Source organism: Gobio gobio (genome assembly GCF_949357685.1).
Source record: "Gobio gobio genome assembly, chromosome: 7".
Classification (NCBI taxonomy): Eukaryota; Metazoa; Chordata; class Actinopteri; order Cypriniformes; family Gobionidae; genus Gobio; species Gobio gobio.
This window is the reverse complement of record NC_137103.1, coordinates 6,713,458-6,733,925: the sequence shown is the minus strand read 5'-3', so window position 1 is coordinate 6,733,925 and position 20,468 is coordinate 6,713,458. Positions and strand designations below refer to the sequence as shown.

The 20,468-nt window shown below is 37.6% G+C and overlaps 1 protein-coding gene across 1 annotated transcript in view; it reads right to left on the bottom strand.

Annotated features, from left to right (window-relative positions):
- ptgfrna (prostaglandin F2 receptor inhibitor a) overlaps positions 1-20,468 on the bottom strand; it is a 61,273-nt gene that overhangs the window by 20,970 nt on the left and 19,835 nt on the right. The window contains exons 3-4 of the mRNA XM_079821460.1: positions 19,930-20,346; positions 2,456-2,878 (exon numbers count right to left, since the gene is read on the bottom strand). Coding sequence (XP_079677586.1) covers positions 2,456-2,878; positions 19,930-20,346 — 840 coding nt within the window. The remainder of the gene's footprint in view (positions 1-2,455; positions 2,879-19,929; positions 20,347-20,468) is intronic.

Below are 20,468 nucleotides of genomic sequence, written 5' to 3'. Positions count from 1 at the left end.
ACTTCTTTATCCCACTTCCTGCGCACACATTAGTGTCTCCTATTGATCCTATTGTAGTCGAAGAGTGCAGACCTCTTTTTGGAGGCTCACCAGTCAAATTTGATAGAAACTGATTGGAAATCCTTCACAAAATTATGGCGCTTCGTCTGAAGATCATTGTACCATATTTGGTAAAGATTCACAAATATGTAGGAGTAGCACCAAAATATAACCACAGCAAATGATGTGTCTAATGTCTATATAACACAGTTTACAGGTAATGAGCTGTTGGTGACGCTAGTGGATTTAAAGGGGACCTGTTATGCAGAATTCACTTTTACATGGTTTGAACATAAATGTGTTGGCAGTGTGTGTACACAACTACCCTATAATGATAAGAATCCACCCACTCCTTTTTAATCCCCATAAATCATAAACAGGGTCTCAGAACAAGCCGTTTTCAGTTTCTATGCAGTGACATCACATGTGCTTAGGCCCCGCCCACACCTGCTGACTGACTCCGCCCTATCAGCATAGCTCCACCCCTCAGTGAGCTGTACACAGTCTGCCATGTTTATCTCCTCGCCAGAGCATTTAACAGCAGCATTCAAGTACGAAATGTATTCTTATTAAAGCAACTAAAGTTATTCAGTCGAGGGCAGTGAGTGATTTTCTGTTTTTCTTCTGTTGTTTGATTCATATTAACAGCAGATATAGCAGTAGGTACTGTATATTATGCCATGTCCACTTTAATACGCAGATCTAATATACACAGGCAATTTCTTTACATTCACAGACATAACCGACTGTGTTTATGTGAACTTTGTTTGACATAACCATGTGTGTATTTGACAGTTTAAGCGCAATAATACGTGAAAGAGAACTTAGAAAGCTGTATGTCAGATGGCGCGTCATATGAGTATTAAACTGTGTGTGTGCTCAGAAACTTTATATCAGAAGTTTAGAATGATACAGGTTTTAAAACGCATGCAGATAATAAACTTTCATGATGATGAAGAACTGCAATGTCACGTGAGCGTGATTGAGAAGATCATCAAAAGCAAACATATGTTTTAGTTTTTGGCAGAGGTATGAGTTGTAAAGGCTCCGCCCTTTTCTGGAAAGGGGGCGGGGAGCTGCAGCTCATTTGCATTTAAGAATACATGCATGAAAACCGCATGTTTTTCCTTCCACTCAAAAAAGGCCATTTACAACATTGTATAATACATGATCTGTGGGGTATTTTGAGCTGAAACTTCACACACACATTCTGGAGATGCGTGAGACTATGTCTTGTAAAAAGGGGCATAATAGGTCCCCTTTAAGAGATAGATCCCAGAATTGCATTAGGAATGTTTAGACCAGGGGTGTCCAATCTTGCTCCTGGAGGGCCACTGTCCTGCAGAGTTTAGCTCCAGCTTGCCTCTACACTCCTGTCTGGAAGTTTCTAGTATGCCTAGTAAGACCTTGATTAGCTGGTTCAGGGGTGTTTCATTGGGGTTGGAGCTGAACTCTGCAGGACAGTGGCCCTCCAGGAGCAGGATTGGACACCCCTGGTTTAGACACTCCTCAATTAGTGTGCCAAATTTCACAAGTTTTTGCCATATGGTTTTTCCCTGCCGAATACTAACAGGTGCCATCACACCTTACAGATGCTCGCCACCTAATGAGTATCAGAAATGTACATTTTGTCAGCATCGGATAAAGTTGCAGAGCACAGCATCAGTGAAATCAAGGGTGCCGTGGAAAGCGTCCAGTCCCAGACAGAGTGGCCATTGTGTGCTAAATCTGTCTTCACAGAGAAGACGCCATCACAGACACAATTAAACTCATTTACTCTAATCCCTCATTGAGCGATGAAAAATGAGAGACAGTGCAGACTTTCAAACTTCAAGCTTTGATACCAGCTTTTTTAAACAGTGCTATAAGTGGTGCAACGGTCACAGATGCTGGGAGCTCTTAGATCATGGGGTAAAAATGAAGTATCAGAAGAGCGACTGCAAATCCCAAAAGGACAGGCTGGGGACAGTTAAACATCGAAACTCATTGAATGGCATTGCATTGTAAGATCATTGGCATTAAGCAGACCGTGTTATCAGATAGCTTTGAATGGTTTGTCTTAGAGAAAGCGAGAGCTATTCTTGCAGATTGTACTCATCCTGTACTCAAACCTACTTCTGGTATACGTTATAGTATGCCTAAAGTTAAAAGCAATCTGCATAGACACTCTTTCATTCCCACTGCTGTAAGGCTTTTACAAGTGTGAGAAGTCTGAATGTTGTGTTTGCTGTTTGTGTGTTTTGTATGATATGGTTACAAACTTTAAGCTGCACCAAAAATCACCCTTAGGGCTGATAATAAACTTTGAAAGTTGAAGTTGCTGCTAAATGCGCTGGCTGAGCACATTCAAGCATACTTGGCAAACTTTATCAAATTCGAAGGAAAAGACAATAAAAGGAAGGTATTAAGTGCTTACCCTTTGGTGTCCATTGAACAGTAACAGGAGTTGACTGGACCTCCTTGGCTTTGTCCCATCCACCTTGCCGGTTAGGCATCCATGCAGTCACCATGCATGAATAAGAGCCCATGTCTGCATCTCGAGTCTGAAGCATTCGCAGAGCGAAGACGTTCGACTCTTTCCTGGTCACCGCTATGTCTCCGCTGTCCAGCCTCTGCTTGTGCTCATTTCCAGGTACCAGAGCTCCTTGCTCATTCAGGGAGGCTATTGTGATCTTCTTCTGAGATACGTCTCCAGGAGCGTTTGTGGAGTAAAACCAGGTCACGGCCAGGCGGCCATCTTGGAGGTGGAGGAGGTCGACCACCCCACAGCGCAGCTCAGTGGGTTCGCCGGTGGACTGAGGGTTCAGAAAGGCTGTGAGGGTCACCTTAAACTGCAGATCTGTGGGAGAGGAAAGACAATCAGTCACACAGAACACTTGTTTCTTCGAGGGGAGGGTCAATGGGCGAGTAAAAGTATGGGCTTTTTCAGATCTTTCGCTATAATGAACGAAAGGAGACACTGGAAAAACATATGGAGAGCAGCAGCTCTAGGGCCAGATTTACTAAACGGGGCAAGTTAACGTGAGAGCACAATTCCACAAATGCGCCAATGGGAGTGTAAAGTTTGATGACGAGCACATTAAAGAACACAGACCCAGCCGGATCATTTCCATAATGACCAACCCAATCTACCAGTCCGAACGCTGTGAGTATGTGATAGAAATCAGGAATGGTGGGAGAACATTGTGTTGGGTACATTTTTCATCTTCAAAGCAAAGTTTTTAAATCCCATCTGGCTACCGCGCTTCCCATAATGTTCACGCGTTAGGTCAGTAGAGTCTTTTATGACTGTTCGAACACATTCGACCACATGAGCGTTTACACTACGAAAGCAATCCAGTCGAATGTGTTTCCGGCTACCTCTGGAAGTGGACGAAAGTGGACAAACTCCAAACGTTTTAGACCCCGTTACACCTGTATTTAGCGTCGTCCACTTGTGATCCGATCGAGCAAAACGCTTCTTAATACCAGGTGTAAACAGAGCCAGAGATAAGAGCTGATGCAAACCGCTAAATAAATATTTTTTTACAGACTCCCCGTTTACCAATTAGTACTCCATACTCTAGATAACCTTCAAACGTGATCACTGCTGGAATCCTCAATTATTATTTTTTTGTCTATTTTTTTTATCCGCCTGGGATTGCCTTGGAAGGTTGTAGTACTGCACCAAATTAAATGCATAAAAATGTCCTTTCATGAATTTTCAGATATTTTTGATATCCAATCTGGCACTAGACAGATAGTCCAACCATTGTTCAAACCACCAGAGAAAATGCTTTAAAGTCGGCATGAAACGACAGTTGCGTTTTTTTCCCGTTGTGACGTGTATCCAGGTGAATATTACAAGAAATACCCCTCAGATGTCACTTTAAGAGGAAGGGGACGTTATTTTGTCTAAGAGATTGAGGTACATGAATTTAAAACAGTAATTATGTTTAAATGCCGACTATATACCAATATTTTTGGAAAGTCCTGTTCAAACATCTGTAAACGATAATTTACCAGTAAAGATTGTGTGTGAAAGGGGCTAGTCATCATCCCTCAAAATCATGACCAAAGTCCTCACAATGCATTTATTTTTAAAGAAATATATACTTTTATTCATCAAGCATTCATCAAGCATGCATTGATCAAAAGTGACAGTAAAGACAGTCATAATGTCTCTTAAGATGGCTATTTCCAATAAATGCTGTTCTTTTGACCTTTCTATTCACCAAAGAGCCCTTGTTTCCACATAAATATGAAGCAGCTCAACTGTTTTCAGCTCTGATAATAATCATAAATGTGTCTTGAGCATCAAATCCTCATATGAGAATGATTTGTGAAGGATCATGTGACACTGAAGACTGGAGTAATGATGATAAATTCAGCTTTGATCACAGGAATACATCACACTTTACTATATATTCACATAGAGAACAGATGCTTTACACTGGAGTAATATTTCACTGTTTTTACTGTATTTATGATTAAATAAATGCATAAATTAACAGAAGAGAATTCAAAAATATTTAAGAAATATTCCTGACTACAAACGTTTGAAATAGCATGCATGTAATTACTGTTGTTAACTTTTAATTGTAATATTTATGTGTACAAATGTGTGACATATTAAACACTACAGTGTGAAAAACATGCCTTGGTTGTTTTTTAAATTGAGTATTTTTCTTGTGTATTGCAGTTCTTTAATTATACATTGTAGATCTACTTGGCTCCTCCAAATGACTGATTGAAATTATAATTTCAAATAAATAAAAATCACCCCTTTACAGCCATTTGACATCAAAAAAGAATGAAAAAACACAGAGATATAATTGTCTTAGGCTTTATCAACCAGTCTGTAGAGGTATGCTAGTCGACCTAGTTTTTAGTTTTTCTCTGGGTAGGAAGCGAAGGGCAAGGGTGCACATTCTCTCCATTTTCAGCTGTCATAGTTCCAGCATACACACACACACACACACACACACACACACACACACACACACACACACACTGTACCCAGCTGTTGTGTGCTTTGAGAAGAGACACCTGTTTGTATGTTTTAGAAAACACTTGATTTAGTTCTCTATTGTAAGCACTGTTCAGCTAAAGGACTTGAAGTGATAAAACGAGTCTCCGCCGATGCTCCTTATCTCACCCTGACCCATATCACACTAGCCTATATAACATCCATGCACTTCCTCTAGCACTGCTGTGTGTGTCACACGGGGACATGCGGTATCGCAGAAACAACTAGGAACAAGCTTTGACAAACAGCTCTCCGGCACACTGCAAAGCTTTGAATATCCTGCTACATGGAAAATCCCCGAGCTGAATTCCCAGCGCAGTTCGAATATGCAAAACACTGATTAACATTTAACGTTGAGGGAGAAGAGACTTCAAAAATAAAGCTGCATGTTGCACAGAAATCCTTGACATGATTCTCTCACCAGCGGCAAACATGTGCTCTGCAAGCACACAACCAACGGCTTGAAAACTGAACACAAACTGTCTATCACTAGCAAAGCATAATGACCATCCCAAGTCAACATGTTAAAACATGCTAGCAACAAATTCATGTTAACAATGTGCTAAAACATGTCGATTCATGCTAGCAAACGTGATAAAACATGCAAACATGGTCATTCATGTTATCAATGTGTTAAAACATGCCAATTCATGTTAACAATGTGCTAAAACATGCCAATTCATGCTAACAATTAGCTAAAATATGCAAATTAATGCTAACAATGTGTTAAAACATGCAAATTCATGTTATCAATGTGTTAAAACATGCAAATTCATGTTAACAATGTGCTAAAACATGCCAATTCATGCTAACAATGAGCTAAAACATGCAAATTAATGCTAACAATGAGCTAAAACATGAAAATTCATGTTATCAATGTGTTAAAACATGCCAATTCGTGTTATCAATATGTTAAAACATGCAAATTCATGTTAACAATGTGCTAAAACATGTAAACATGGTAATTCATGTTGTCAATGTGCTAAAACATGCAAATTCATGTTAACAATGTGCTAAAACATGCCAATTCATGCTAACAATGAGCTAAAACATGCAAATTAATGCTAACAATGTGTTAAACCATGAAAATTCATGTTATCAATGTGTTAAAACATGCCAATTCGTGTTATCAATATGTTAAAACATGCAAATTCATTTTAACAGTGTGCTAAAACATGTAAACATGGTAATTCATGTTGTCAATGTGCTAAAACATGCAAATTCATGTTAACAATGTGATAAAACATGCAAACATGGTAATTCATGTTGTCAAAGTGCTAAAACATGCAAATTCATGTTAACAATGTGATAAAACATGCAAACATGGTAATTCATGTTATCAATGTGTTAAAACATGCCAATTCGTGTTATCAATATGTTAAAACATGCAAATTCATGTTAACAATGTGCTAAAACATGTAAACATGGTAATTCATGTTGTCAATGTGCTAAAACATGCAAATTCATGTTAACAATGTGCTAAAACATGCCAATTCATGCTAACAATGAGCTAAAACATGCAAATTAATGCTAACAATGTGTTAAACCATGAAAATTCATGTTATCAATGTGTTAAAACATGCCAATTCGTGTTATCAATATGTTAAAACATGCAAATTCATTTTAACAGTGTGCTAAAACATGTAAACATGGTAATTCATGTTGTCAATGTGCTAAAACATGCAAATTCATGTTAACAATGTGATAAAACATGCAAACATGGTAATTCATGTTGTCAAAGTGCTAAAACATGCAAATTCATGTTAACAATGTGATAAAACATGCAAACATGGTAATTCATGTTATCAATGTGCTAAAACATGCAAATTCATGTTATCAATGTGTTAAAACATGTAAACATGGTAATTCATGTTATCAAATGTTAAAACATGCAAATTCATGTTAACAATGTGCTAAAACGTCAATTCATGCTAACAAATGTAATAAAACATGCAAACATGGTAATTCATGTTATCAATGTGCTAAAATGCTAGCAACATGTTAATTCTTGTTATCAGCATGTTAAATCATGTAAGCAAAATGCTAATTAATGCTAGCAAAGTGTTAAATCATGTTAGCAATGTGGTAAAACATGTTAATTCATGTTAACAATGTGCTATATCATGTTATCAACATGCTAATTAATGCTATCAAAGTGTTAAAACATGGTAATTCATGCTAGCAACATACTAAATAATGCCAGCAACCTGTTAAATCATGCTAACGATGTGTTAAAACATGCTAGAAAAATGTTACATGTTAGCAAACAATGCTAATTCATGCTAGAAACATGTTAAAACATGCTAATGTGTTAAATCATACTAGGCAACCAATGCTAAACCATGCTTGTAACATTTTTTTTTAACCTTCAAACTTCAAGCAGTTCAGAGTTATTTTAAACTTTCAGACCTGGCTTTGTCAATAGTTTCTCACCAAATGTTACTCATCTAGTAGTTTAAATATAGTATTTGGCTCGTTATTAATTATTATACAAGCGATTTTCATTGAGATAATCATGTGGAGTGAAAATTCACTAATAATTGAACAATCTAATGGGAATGAGGATCCCAACAGGAGGAATTAAGACATTTGAAGCTCAAGAAAAATTAAAAGTTTCACCTCCTACTACTATTAATTAAACGTATTCATTCTTGGGGTGTGACGCCTTCACATAACAGAAAGAAAGATTAATGGCTTATGAAATTTTATTAGCTTTCTCTTGTCCTAAGCTGAAGAATGACACAGCTCTTCCCCGAACGCTAAACTAAAACACAGCTATAAACTAAGGCACTTCTATCTGTTTCTCCTGTATCTGCTCTGGCTCTAGCTCACATTTTATGGAGAGCAGATATGGTTTGCTCTTATTCTCTGTGATGTTCCTCATTTTAGGCTGCTTTGGATAAAAGCAATGAATATGTAAATGTAACCGTTGGAAACAGTGTCAAATAGCTTAACACATTGAAATATCCTCCGGTGTGTAACTATTTACATGCCATTTTCAGTACCTCATGCTGTACTTTGCACTATTTTGACACAACACAAGGCCGTTTATAAAGCGAGCTTGAAGACAAACGGGTTCAACTTCAGTCAGTGCATCAGAACATACACATTATCTTATACAATATATAAAGTCTTAATGAAAACAAAAGACTGAGTCCATTTGTCACCAATATCGCCCAGCCCAACTTTAGATGTTCTCCCTCTTTTTATCATTTGACAGGTAAGTAAGGCTGGAAAAGCACTGGATCAATCATTCATAGACAGACAGCAGGTTAGAGATCATCCTCACCGCCACTGAGAGTGAACTGTGACCACTCATACTGAGCTAAAACACTACAAGTGGATTATACTGTTCACTAGCGGACAAACCTTTGGAATAATTATGATTTTTTTATGCTTTTGAAGTCTCTTCTGCTCACCCAGGCTGCATTTATTTGATCATAAATACAGTAAAAACAGTGAAATATTCCTCCAGTGTAAAGCAGTTGTTCTCTATGTGAATATATATAGTAAAGTGTGATGTATTCCTGTGATAAAAGCTGAATTTATCATCATTACTCCAGTCTTCAGTATCACATGATCCTTCACAAATCACTCTCATAATGAAGATTTGATGCTCAACAAACATTTATGATTATTATCCGTGTTGAAAACCTGTTTGAAATCTGTTAACTAATGCTAGTAAAGTGTTAAGTCATGTTATCAACATGCTAATTCAAGCTAGCAACTTGCTAAAACATGCAAACAACGTGGAAACTCATGTTAACAATTCATGTTAGCAATGTGTGCTAAAACATGCTAGCAACATTCTATTTTATGCTAAGAAAACGTTAAATCATGTCATCAATGTGTTAAAAAAATGCTCATTCATACTAGCAATGTGTTAAACATGCTAGCAACATGCTATTTCATGCTAAGAAAATGTTAAATCATGTCATCAATGTTTTAAAACATGCCAATTCATGTTAGCAATGTGCTATTTCATGCTAAGAAAACGTTAAATCATGTCATCAATTAGGGCTGAATACATCGAATTTTCATCGTCATGAAAATGAACGATGCGATGAACTCGCAACAGACAGCCTGACACGATGAATAAGGGAATATAGTTTATTACATGCGCCAATCTGAGTAACGTATTCTGAATACTTGGATTACTTCCACGTTGAATTGCATTTTATAAGTGTAGGAATGCGGCCATCAAATCCTGCTTACTAAACATTTATTATAAAATATTTAGCTAACGTCAAACGGGGCCATCGGCTCTTGGGCTGGTAAATCAGGAGAATGTAAAGTTGCACGTCCACCAAGCAGGAGCACCTGCGGTAGTCGGCCAAAACACTTTTTTTTTATGTGAAGCTGTTTTACGTGAATATTATGACACGAGTGAAGCACAAAGCTTTATTTACAAAATAAATAATAGGTTCGCAATTAAATGTTACATCACAGCCATGGAAACATATGGATTCAGGCCGAACGAGAGAGGAAGCTTTGTGTGGTGAGACAAATTTAAGTTTGCTTGTTTTGCGATCTGGTCAAACGATTTTCCACGAATTTAACAATAGGCTTACTCCATTTTATTCTACTGAACATGGAATCTCTTATTTATTTTCCCAAATCCTCATTTACGTCTCTGACAGGGGTTAAATAATTAAACGTTTACATAATTACATAATTAAACATAATTACATAATCTCTACATAATTAAACGTTTCTTCCTTGTTTGATTTATTTAGGAGTAGGCTATTCGCATCATTTACCTGTGGTAAATTAGAAAACGGAGTAGGACAGATACATTTTACTTCAAACTTTACTTTATTTAACACAGTTTGTGCTGCTATTAGACTTGGTCAAGTTTATAGCGTATTTCATACACGCCAGAGATTTTTAGTTTCACTTTCTCTCACAGCGCTTTATCAAACAAAGCCTGTTCTTGACCCTGCGGAAGATAATTTCGTTCTTCACATTTTACTACAAGTAGCCGATCAGTTTTGGAACATCAGGAGAAAACATGAAGATATTAGAAAACGATACTTCTTTCCTGCTCGTGTCATCCCTTTCAGCACAAAGGCATATGACGCACGTCTGTGGGGAAATATAAACAAATTTATTCTTTAACTAATATTTAACTTATATTTTGATTATTTACAGATATTTATTTAAATGTTTTACAGGCTGTAGTAGGCTATGTTGTTTCACTGACGGAAGTAGGCCTACTAAAATAAACACGCATGTTTGAGCCTTATATTTTTTATTTGTGGGCTATTTAATTGAGGTATATATATATATACACCTCAATCTCAATTAAATAGCCTACATTTTGAAAATAAAAAATATAAACGAATAATATATTTAACGAATATATACAAATTTATATATAGGTGTGCGTGCGTGTGTATCCGCCACCGCGCCACTGCACAGTTGCACTGCCATGTTATATTTCGTTCTCCCTTCTCTTTCTTTAATATGAAATGCTGTTTGAATTTCCAAGATAGAAACGCTTTCTTGCCCTGGCTCTATCTCTACCTCTAGCTCCCGCTGCTCCTCTCGACTCCATTGTGACTGATCACGCAAACCGTGCATTTTTTCGTTTTCATATTGGGGCGTTCTGAGAAATGCATTGAGTTGCCTTAATTTATTTAGCGAGTAAATAAACTCATGAAACAGAGAAGTATCATTAATGTTATCCACTGATTTCAACAATGTAACTGTATTCTAAATATCAACTATTTAAATTGTAACTGTAACGAAATACAGTTACTCATATTCTGAATACGTGATGCTGGTACATGTATTCCGTTACTGCCCAACACTGAACACGACCTATTAAAGCACTAAGACATGGGAACAGTATAGCTAACATTCACATTTGAATATTTATCGCAAGTCATATCGTCATCGCAATTAGTGTTAGACCGATATATCGGGCCGATATTTGCGATTTTTACGTGTATCGGCATCGGCCGATACAAGGCTGCTGCGTTCGCCGATATTTTTTTCCCCTGCATTATTTACAGACAGGCGTCCACAGGGCAGCTCTCACCGTCTTCAAACTCTCTCGCTCTCTCTCGCGCATATTAATCAAAATCAATTGAGAATTGACACGATAGTAAAAGGTCGAAAGACTGAAGTTTCACGTGGCGCATTGGGAGATTTTTTTCCTGAATTACCGCTGGTGTTGCTCTACAAGAGATTAAGTTAAGTGAACCTACACTCTAAAAAATGCTGGGTTAAAAATAACCCAAGTTGGGTTGAAAATGGACTAACCCATCAATTGGGTTGTTTTAACCCAGCAATTGGGTTGTTTTAAGCAAACATTTAACCCAACCGCTGGGTCAAAACAACCCAATTGCTGTTAGTCTATATTCAACCCAACTTGGGTTATTTTTAAGCCAGCATTTTTTAGAGTGTAACCATTAAATGACTAGGTTGTAAATAGTTTTAAAATGAAGTATAGTACAGTCAGTGTGCACTTTATTATGCTGCTTGCTTGTTGATATGCAAGAGTGTAATTATTTTATCTATGCTTAAATATTTATTTTCAGAATTTATTTTCACCACTGAACTCTTTCTTGTTCTACCTCACCTGTTTTTACTATTTGTTAAATAATGTTTTTTTTTGTTCAATAAATGTTCCTTTTTTAAATTGTAAATTTTAAATTATCATCATCCTGATCATTGTGTCCTTTTTATGTTGTAAATTGAGGGAGCAAAAGCAGTATCGGCTTCAAATATCGGCTCAAGAAAATCGGCAGCCCGTATCGCTCATCGACTAAGGCTGATGAAAAAAAAATTGGTATCGGCACTAAAAAATCCATATCGGTCGACCCCTAATCGCAATATTAAACAATGTTATCGCACATTGCAGCTTTTCCTCATATCGTGCAGCCCTATCATCAATGTGTTAAAACATGCTAATCCATGCTAACAATGTGCTAAAAACATGCAAACAAACAACATGGTAATTCATGTTATCAATGTGGTAAAAAAATGCTAAATCATATCAATGTGTTAAAACATGCTAATTCATGCTAGCAATGTGGTACAACATTGCGGCTTCCGAAATCGAATACTTCTCTACAACATAGTATGCGAAAAACAGTATGCCAACAGAGTAGTATGTCCGAATTCATAGTGGACAAAAGTACCCGAATGACCTACTACTTCCGGCGAGATTCTGATGTGTGCATACAATGGACACTTTATATCCCATGAGGCCACGGGAGACAATTTATGAATGGAGGAAATGGGATGCAACTGACGCCGTTAGGTCACATGATCATGACAACATGGCGGATGTAGTACGTCCGGATTACTTTCATACTACATTCATTCATACTATACAGAACATACTTTTTTAACAGTCGCAAAGTTTGCTCAAATTGACCCTTCGCCAAGCCCCGCCCTCCTTAGTTACTGTTGCTACGCCTGACCCGGGCCTGGCCCGTCTATTACAGTGTGAATGCGCCGGTGTCAGACATTCCCAAGGAGATTATTAGCTATTTTTGGCGAACAGGTGAAATATCTGAGAAAGCAAGACAAAAGAGACTGCAGTATGCATTCAAGAGATGTATCCACGACATGATATGCAACCGATTAGAGAATAATTTCATCAAAATTGAAGCGCCTAGTTACGGATGCTAAGCCACGATTGTTCTGTGGTGGTTAAAAGAAGGGTCAATTTAAATGTAGTACCTACTCACATAGTACGCGATTTCGGATGCAGCCCATGTTATCAACATGCTTATTCAAGCTAGCAACTTTCTATAACATGCAAACAACATGCTAACTCATGTTATCAATGAGGTAAAAAATGCTAGCAAACATGCTAATTTTTAAATTGGTTTTTACATTTTACTGTATATTAGGAAACAAATAAATGCCTTTGTGATCAGAAGAGACTGTTTTCAAAAACATTATTAATCCAAGCTTTTGACCGGTAGTGTATGTGATACATGGAGAGTCATTCAACTTGTTTTCGTATTATCAAATACAACTTTCTAAAGCACTGTCACCAAGATCTGCTGTTTTCCATTCATGAAGGGTGAACTGTAGGGCTGCCAGTGACTCTGTTTGCCTGCTAAACTTCAAACATCCCTCACACGTCGCTGGGGTGAAGTCTGGAGGCCGGTGAGAGGGTCAGGACACGAGATAACATCAGGGCCAACGGCAAACAGAACCGACTCCATTACCCACAAACACGCCACTGTTACAGCTCCAGATCTACTGCAATGGTATAAAGGTGATTTAGAGTAAATGCTGTGGGAGAAAGTCTGCACGTCTGGAAGTGTTTGGGACTTTCTGTTCCCTGAGGGAGTTATTTCTGGTCCTTAGAGATAAAAACCGAAAACAAGTGATTACTTAAGCCAGCAACTATTATCTAAAGTCATCTCTCAGTTTTCCATGCATGTTGTGTTGCCAGTGGACTATATCAAGCCAAATCTAAGATTAAATGAAGAAGAATGAGGCCATCTGAGTGATCTCTTCATGATGAATGGAGGACAGGAAGAGAATAAATCAGGGAAGAGTGACGGATACAGACCAAAAACATCACATTTATCATATGTGTGACCCTGGACCACAAAACCAGGCATAAGGGTCTATTCTTTGAAATTGAGATTTAATATGAATAAATAATCTTTCCATTGATTTATGGTTTGTTAGGATAGGACTATATTTGAAAATCTGAGGGTGAAAAAAAATCTAAATATTGATAAAATCTCATTTAAAGTCGTCCAAATGAAGTCCTTAGCAATGCATATTACTAATAATACTGCATTTTTTATACATTTATGGAATTAAATTTACAAAATATCTTCATGGAACATGATCTTTACTTAATATCCTAATGATTTTTGGCATAATCACCATTCTAATATGATTATTTTTTAGAGTGTAACCATTAAATGACTAGGTTGTAAATAGTTTTAAAATGAAGTCATTTAAAGTCGTCCAAATGAAGTCCTTAGCAATGCATATTACTAATAATACTGCATTTTTTATACATTTATGGAATTAAATTTACAAAATATCTTCATGGAACATGATCTTTACTTAATATCCTAATGATTTTTGGCATAATCACCATTCTAATATGATTATTTGAGGCTCAAGACACATTTATGATTACTATCAGTGTTGAAAACAGTTCATATTTCTGTGGAAACTGTTTATTTTTCAGGATTCTTTGATGAATATAAAGTTCAAAAGAACAGCATTTACTTGAAACAGAATCTTTTGTAACATTATAAATGTCTTTACTGTCACTTTTGATCAGTTTAATGCTGAATAAAAGTATTAACTGTCAAATGTTAAGCAGCACAACATTGATAATAATAATAATCATAAATGTTTAGAATGATTTCTGAAGGATCATGTGACACTAAAGACTTGAGTATTGCTGTCTATCACTAGCAAAGCTTAATAACTATACTAAGTCAACATGTTAAAACATGCTAGAAACATGGGAACTCATGTTAACAATGTGCTTAAACATGCTTATAGATCCTTTTCGCATTTCTGGGTTTCTCAGAGCAGAAGTCATCATAGTTGGGTTAAATATTATAGCTGTGAATGAGAGAATACATTTAAAAAAAAAAAATTTGTGTGCCCATTTGCTCAAATAGCAAAAGAAAAACGCCACAATAGTGGAGGGAAAAATGGAGTGAGCTTGATAATGGCAGTGAAAAGAGAGAAATATGTTAATTTTTACGATCACTCCCATACACGCTGTATTAGATACACCCTCACAGCAGCGGTCACTTGTTTTTGTAATTTGATGCAAAAGTAATAAAATACAAAGTTTTAGTGTTATAAATGTACATACATTTTTAAAAAATGAAAATACAAGAAACGTTGCAGGATTTACGATAATGATGACCGTTAAAACGCGTCATCACAGTCTGTGAAAAGGGTCTATTCATGATAGCAATGTGCTAAAATATGCTACTTCATGTTAACAAAGTGTTCAATCTTGTTATCAACATGCTAATTCAAGCTAACAACTTGTTAAAACATGCAAACAACATGGTAACTCATGTTAACAATGCTAGCAAGTTAACGACATGCTACTTCATGCTAAGAAAAAATGTTAAATCGTGTCATCAATGTTTTAAAACATGCCAATTCATGTTAGCAATGTGCTATTTTATGCCAAGAAAATGTTAAATCATGTCATCAATGTATTAAAAAATGCAAATTCATGCTAGCAACGTGCTAAAACATGCAAACAACATGGTAATTCATATTATCAATGTGGTAAAAAAAATGTTAAATCATATTATCAAAGCGTTAAAACAAGCTTATTCATGCTAGCAATGTGCTAAAACATGCTAGCAAAACATGCTAATTCACACTAAGAAACCATTAAATCATGTTATCAATGTTAAAACATGTTAATTCATGTTATCAGTGTGCTAAAATGCTAGCAAAATGCTAATTAATGCTAGCAATGTGGTACAACGTTATCAACATGCCAATTCAAGCTAGCAACTTTGCTAAAACATGCAAACAACATGGTAACTCGTGTTAACAATGCTAAAACATGCTTATTCATGTTAGCAAGTCCTTAGCAAGGCATATTACTACTAATAATAGATTTTTGATATATTTACGGTAGGGAATTTACAAAATACCTTCCTAATATCCTAATGATTTTTGGCATAAAAGAAAAATGTATAATTTTGACCCATACAATGTATTGTTGGCTTTTGCCACAGATATACCCGTGCGACTGGTTTTGTGGTCCAGGGTCACATATCGCATGACCTCAGAAGAGTGTGCTGTGCTTTTGCCGCAATATATTGGGCATCCTTAGACATTCTGTCTTTGAATAGGATCAGTCGTTGCCAATATCCCTGTGGCTCTCTTTATAACTTCAAGGCAAGCTGCGATAAAACGAGCACGTTTACTGAAGCGAGAGCCTCGTGAAAGAACTTGGATAGGCAGGAGGGCTTTAATAAAAGGTCACAGCTACAGTCTAGAACTCCCTTAGACTTCAGCATCATTGTTCATAACGCTTCATAATAACAGGGACTTAGAAAGCACCATTGTCTCCTGTCTGATGTCTACAGGCAATCATTTCTCTTACAAATCCCAGCATAAATTAAAAAGAGTTAAAGTAATGGTTTGTGTAACCCAGACAACCAGGATAATCTCAGTCTCAGACGGCACATCTACCGTCCGCTCGCTGACTGTCTAATGCACACAAAACACACACACCAGAGTGCAAAGATCAGTTTAATGAGAAACAACAGCATTTTAAAGGAACCAGGTTGATGTTGAGTGAGGTCGGGTTGTAGCATACTCAATTTTAAAGAAACTATCTTACGTTTAAAAAGGAAATAAAGCCATCTTTTACATAATTTAGTGTGAGCAATGTGTACATTTAAATTAAACTAGTGGTGACGGCCGACCATTGAGCAGCTCAGTTTGACCCTGAACCTTATCAACAGTTGCTTATCACAGCTAGTCTTTATTTGATTCCAGGATTAATATTTGTTGATATTTTATATAGAATGGATTTATGAAATGTACATATTGTAATACTGTGTAAAGCAGACAGCTTGAGTTTTCTTTTATAAAGCTAGAAACGATTTAGATGCGTCAGAAATCACATACATTTGAATTTGAACTTACTTCGTGACCGTTAAAAAAGTTCTATATAGTATGAATGTGTGTAGTATGAATGCTATCCGACTGTGCTACATCCGCCATGTTGTCGTTATCATGTGACCTACTAGCTTCAGTTGCGTCCCTTCCAAGCGGCTCCTCCCCCAGTTTCTCTTTGAGCCAATTCTGAAGTGACTTAAACTGCAGTTCATGGACTGGCCAGATTCCAGATGGAGCAGAATCTCACTGAGCTCATGTTAAAATGCCCAACTTTACAGCAGAAGAACACATGTTTACAGTCTGGGACACATTGTGGTTTTGGTCTATACGGCTAATTTTGCCCTTCATGACGACTGTGAGGGGGGGGATGTTTTTATAACTCAATCGTTTACATTATATAAAGCCTTAAAGTTCTGCATAATTAAGGGCGTGGCCACTTTGAGTGACAGGTGGATTGCCGTTTGTCTCAGCTCATCTCCGCCCACATCCCGCCTCTTTGCCCATTTTCTGTTATCCGGGATCACGTGTGATGACGCGCTGCCAAGATGTCGACGCCAGCTCGACCCTACTTTACGCTTTTTTCTATGGTCCCTTAGCCTCTATTCATAAATCGTCTCCCGTGGCCTCATGTTTGTCCATCGTATGCACACATCAGAATCTCACCTGAAGTAGTTGGTCATCCGGGTACTTTTCGCCGACTATTTTTCGAATACTATGAATTTGGACATACTTCTCTGTTGGCGTACTGTTTTTATCATACTATATAGTAGAGAAGTATTCGTTTTCGGACGCAGCGTTTGAATCTCATGTTATTGCATTTATTACTAAGGGGAATACCCATAATGCCTTGCACTTGCATGGTTTAACTGTATGTGTTTGGACCAAACATGGGAATTTGAGGATGTGTAAATGCACAGTATTAAAGACTGGTGTTCTTTTGGTTAGGTTTGTTCAGTTATATGAATGTACTCGACTACCAACTGCTTACATGTTTGGAGTTTCTTCAGAGCCATTCAGTTGTGTAAATTTGATCTTTAGATTAGTAGTTGATTTAACCCCCTATTTAATTTAGGCTTAGATTAAGCCAGGATTAGGCCTTAGTTCAATAGGACATTTAAGCAGCTTTTATAAATGTGCCTCAGAAAAAAAACATTACTGACGTACACCTTGAGATAAAACACTGGCACTGAGATATTAATTAGTTAACTACTCCTTCTGAAGTCGAGAACACACAAAACTGAGTTCCAACTGGATGCTTAACTTTTCCAAATTTAACTGAACTTTTTACAGCATAAATAGGTGATTCACTCCCTAGTCAATCCAGCAACGACCTCTAACAACCAGAAAACATCAGCCGATCGCTAGATCAGGGCAGTCCGGTTTTGGCAGTACATTTCCTATGTCCTATTTATCAGATCTACAGGGTTCTCAGAAGAGGAAGGCATCATAGTTGAGTAAACGTCTATAGTGGTAAACGGGAGACAACAGCACATGTAGTTTTTGTATTCCCATTTGCTCCAATGGAGAAAACAAAACAAAAATCAACAATAGCGTTTCCACAACTCTACAAAAGAGGGATAATAATATTGAGATATTGATTTGCAGCAAAGAGAATGACTCGAGTCCCTCCCTCAGTCGTTCACTCACCCAATTTGTTTTTTGTCATTTATTGACAAGGTGATAAAGTATAGCATCATAAATGCATTTGACATTCTTTTAAATGAAATGGTTTTTAGAAAACTTCACTAGATTAGCGATGTTAATAACTGTGGAAAGGGTCCATTCATTTTCTCCTTGGATAAACTGATTTAACAAATAAAGCTTTCGAGACAAGACTTTCTACAAGCTCTGAAGTTAAGAAATAGAATTATGTAGAAGCCAAGAACCAGTGTGATTTTATTACTGATGTGCATCTTGAGACAAAACAATGACATTGGCATATTAAGATCTGTCAGTGAAAGTCGCTTTGAGTCAAAACAGGTCAAACATGCATTTCAGTCTGAGATTGCTTAACCCTTGTCTCTGAATCCGGGGGAATATAAATAAATATAACTTAAAGGCCCACTGAAGTGCATTGAAATAAGCAGATGTAATTTCAACTGAAACAGGAAGACAGGGCGGGACATATCAAACAGCTCCTCCCCTTTTTAAAACAGCCAATAGCGTTTAGTTTATGATCACAGCTCGTCCAGAGCCGTTGAGCTCGGTTGAGCTTTCCTCCTAATCTCTAAACATTTCTCCTCCATATTGCTTTAAAATACAGCATTCTGTGCTGCGCCGACTTGATCACATGATCCGCTCTGTGCTATCGTGTCTCTGGACCGGAGCTGCGGCGGCTCACTGACACCAACATCAAACCTGGCCCAATGGAAAGCATATTTACATTGTCTGAATTGTTCCCTATATAGTGCACTATGTGCCATTCACCATGCAGAAAGCAGTAAATGTGTGAACAAGTGACCGATTTGAGCCGCAGCTTCAGCGTCTGGTTTTAATGTAGGGGGCTTCAGATTCTAGAGAGCTTTTGATTGGACAGAAAAGCTGATGAGAAGTGCTGAAGTCATCAAAATCATTGCTCCTTATTGGCGGAAGTGAGAGACTGTATAGACGTTTATCTTCTAAATGTGAATTGTGTCATTGTTTTAGGGCACACTAGCTTATAGATAGACAGTAAGACTAACATATTCATACTAAAAGCCAATTCTGCTTCAAATAGGGACTTTAAAAACCATAATTTCTGCTGAAGAATACCCATAATCCCAAAGGGAAATCAACCAGTTTAGCTTTAACCCCAATTAAACACACCTGTTCCAGCTAATCAAGTCCTTCAGGCTTATATGAGAACTACAGGGAAAATGTTGAAACTAAACTCTCAGGACGGTGACCCTCCAAGAGCCGAGTTTTGCACCCCTGCCCTAAACTCTCAAACTACTCATATTTTAAGTTTATTGCTAAGTTTTTTGTAATTTATATGCCATTTGTAGAGCGTCACATCAAAGTTTGTAATTCCACTGTATTCAGCTGGTTAGTTTGGGTGAGAGCTTATAATATTTATTGAAGAAAGGATGAAGAAAATATATGAAACCCAAACCAAGGTGAATTTCTTTCTGGAAACAACATCTTCAGTGTCTTTGAAAATGGAGGAGCAATCATATGTCACATATTTGAATGCACAACCTCATAATCATTTCACAGGAAACGGAGTCATCGGTATCCTAATGTTTCATTGATCAAATCCTATAATCATGAGAAGAGAATGAGATGTGACTCACCTGTGGGCGAAACCACGACCGTCCCCATTACAACCGGCTTCTCCTGAATCTTCCTCCAGGTTCTTCCTCCTTCTCCCTGCCTCACCCACTCCTGGGCCGTACACACGTACTCCCCTTGGTCTGACGGCTTTGCTCTCTTCAGGACTAGACCGTAAAATCCCCCTCCACGAAGGTCCAACTGAAGCCCGCCGTCTGTGTAACGCTGAGTGTAGTTGCTTCCCACTTTGATCTTATCATCCGGCCCGAATGTCAAGATTTCCTCCAACGGGTCGCCGCCTTTCCTGATGGACCAGCTAACGGAGAGGAAGGTGTGCTCCGTGAAGCCCCGCGTGGTGTTGCACTGAAGCTCCACTGATTCCCCCTCGGACACCGCTGACTTGGGAATGGCTGGAGAAACCTTCAGACTGTCCCCGATCACTGGACACAACAGAGGACACTTTAAAGCAGGCCGGGGAGGAGAGAAGTGTCAAAGGGGTTAAAGGTGAAGTGTGTGATTTTAACATCACCAAACAGATTTGTTAGGACAAACGTAATCCCAC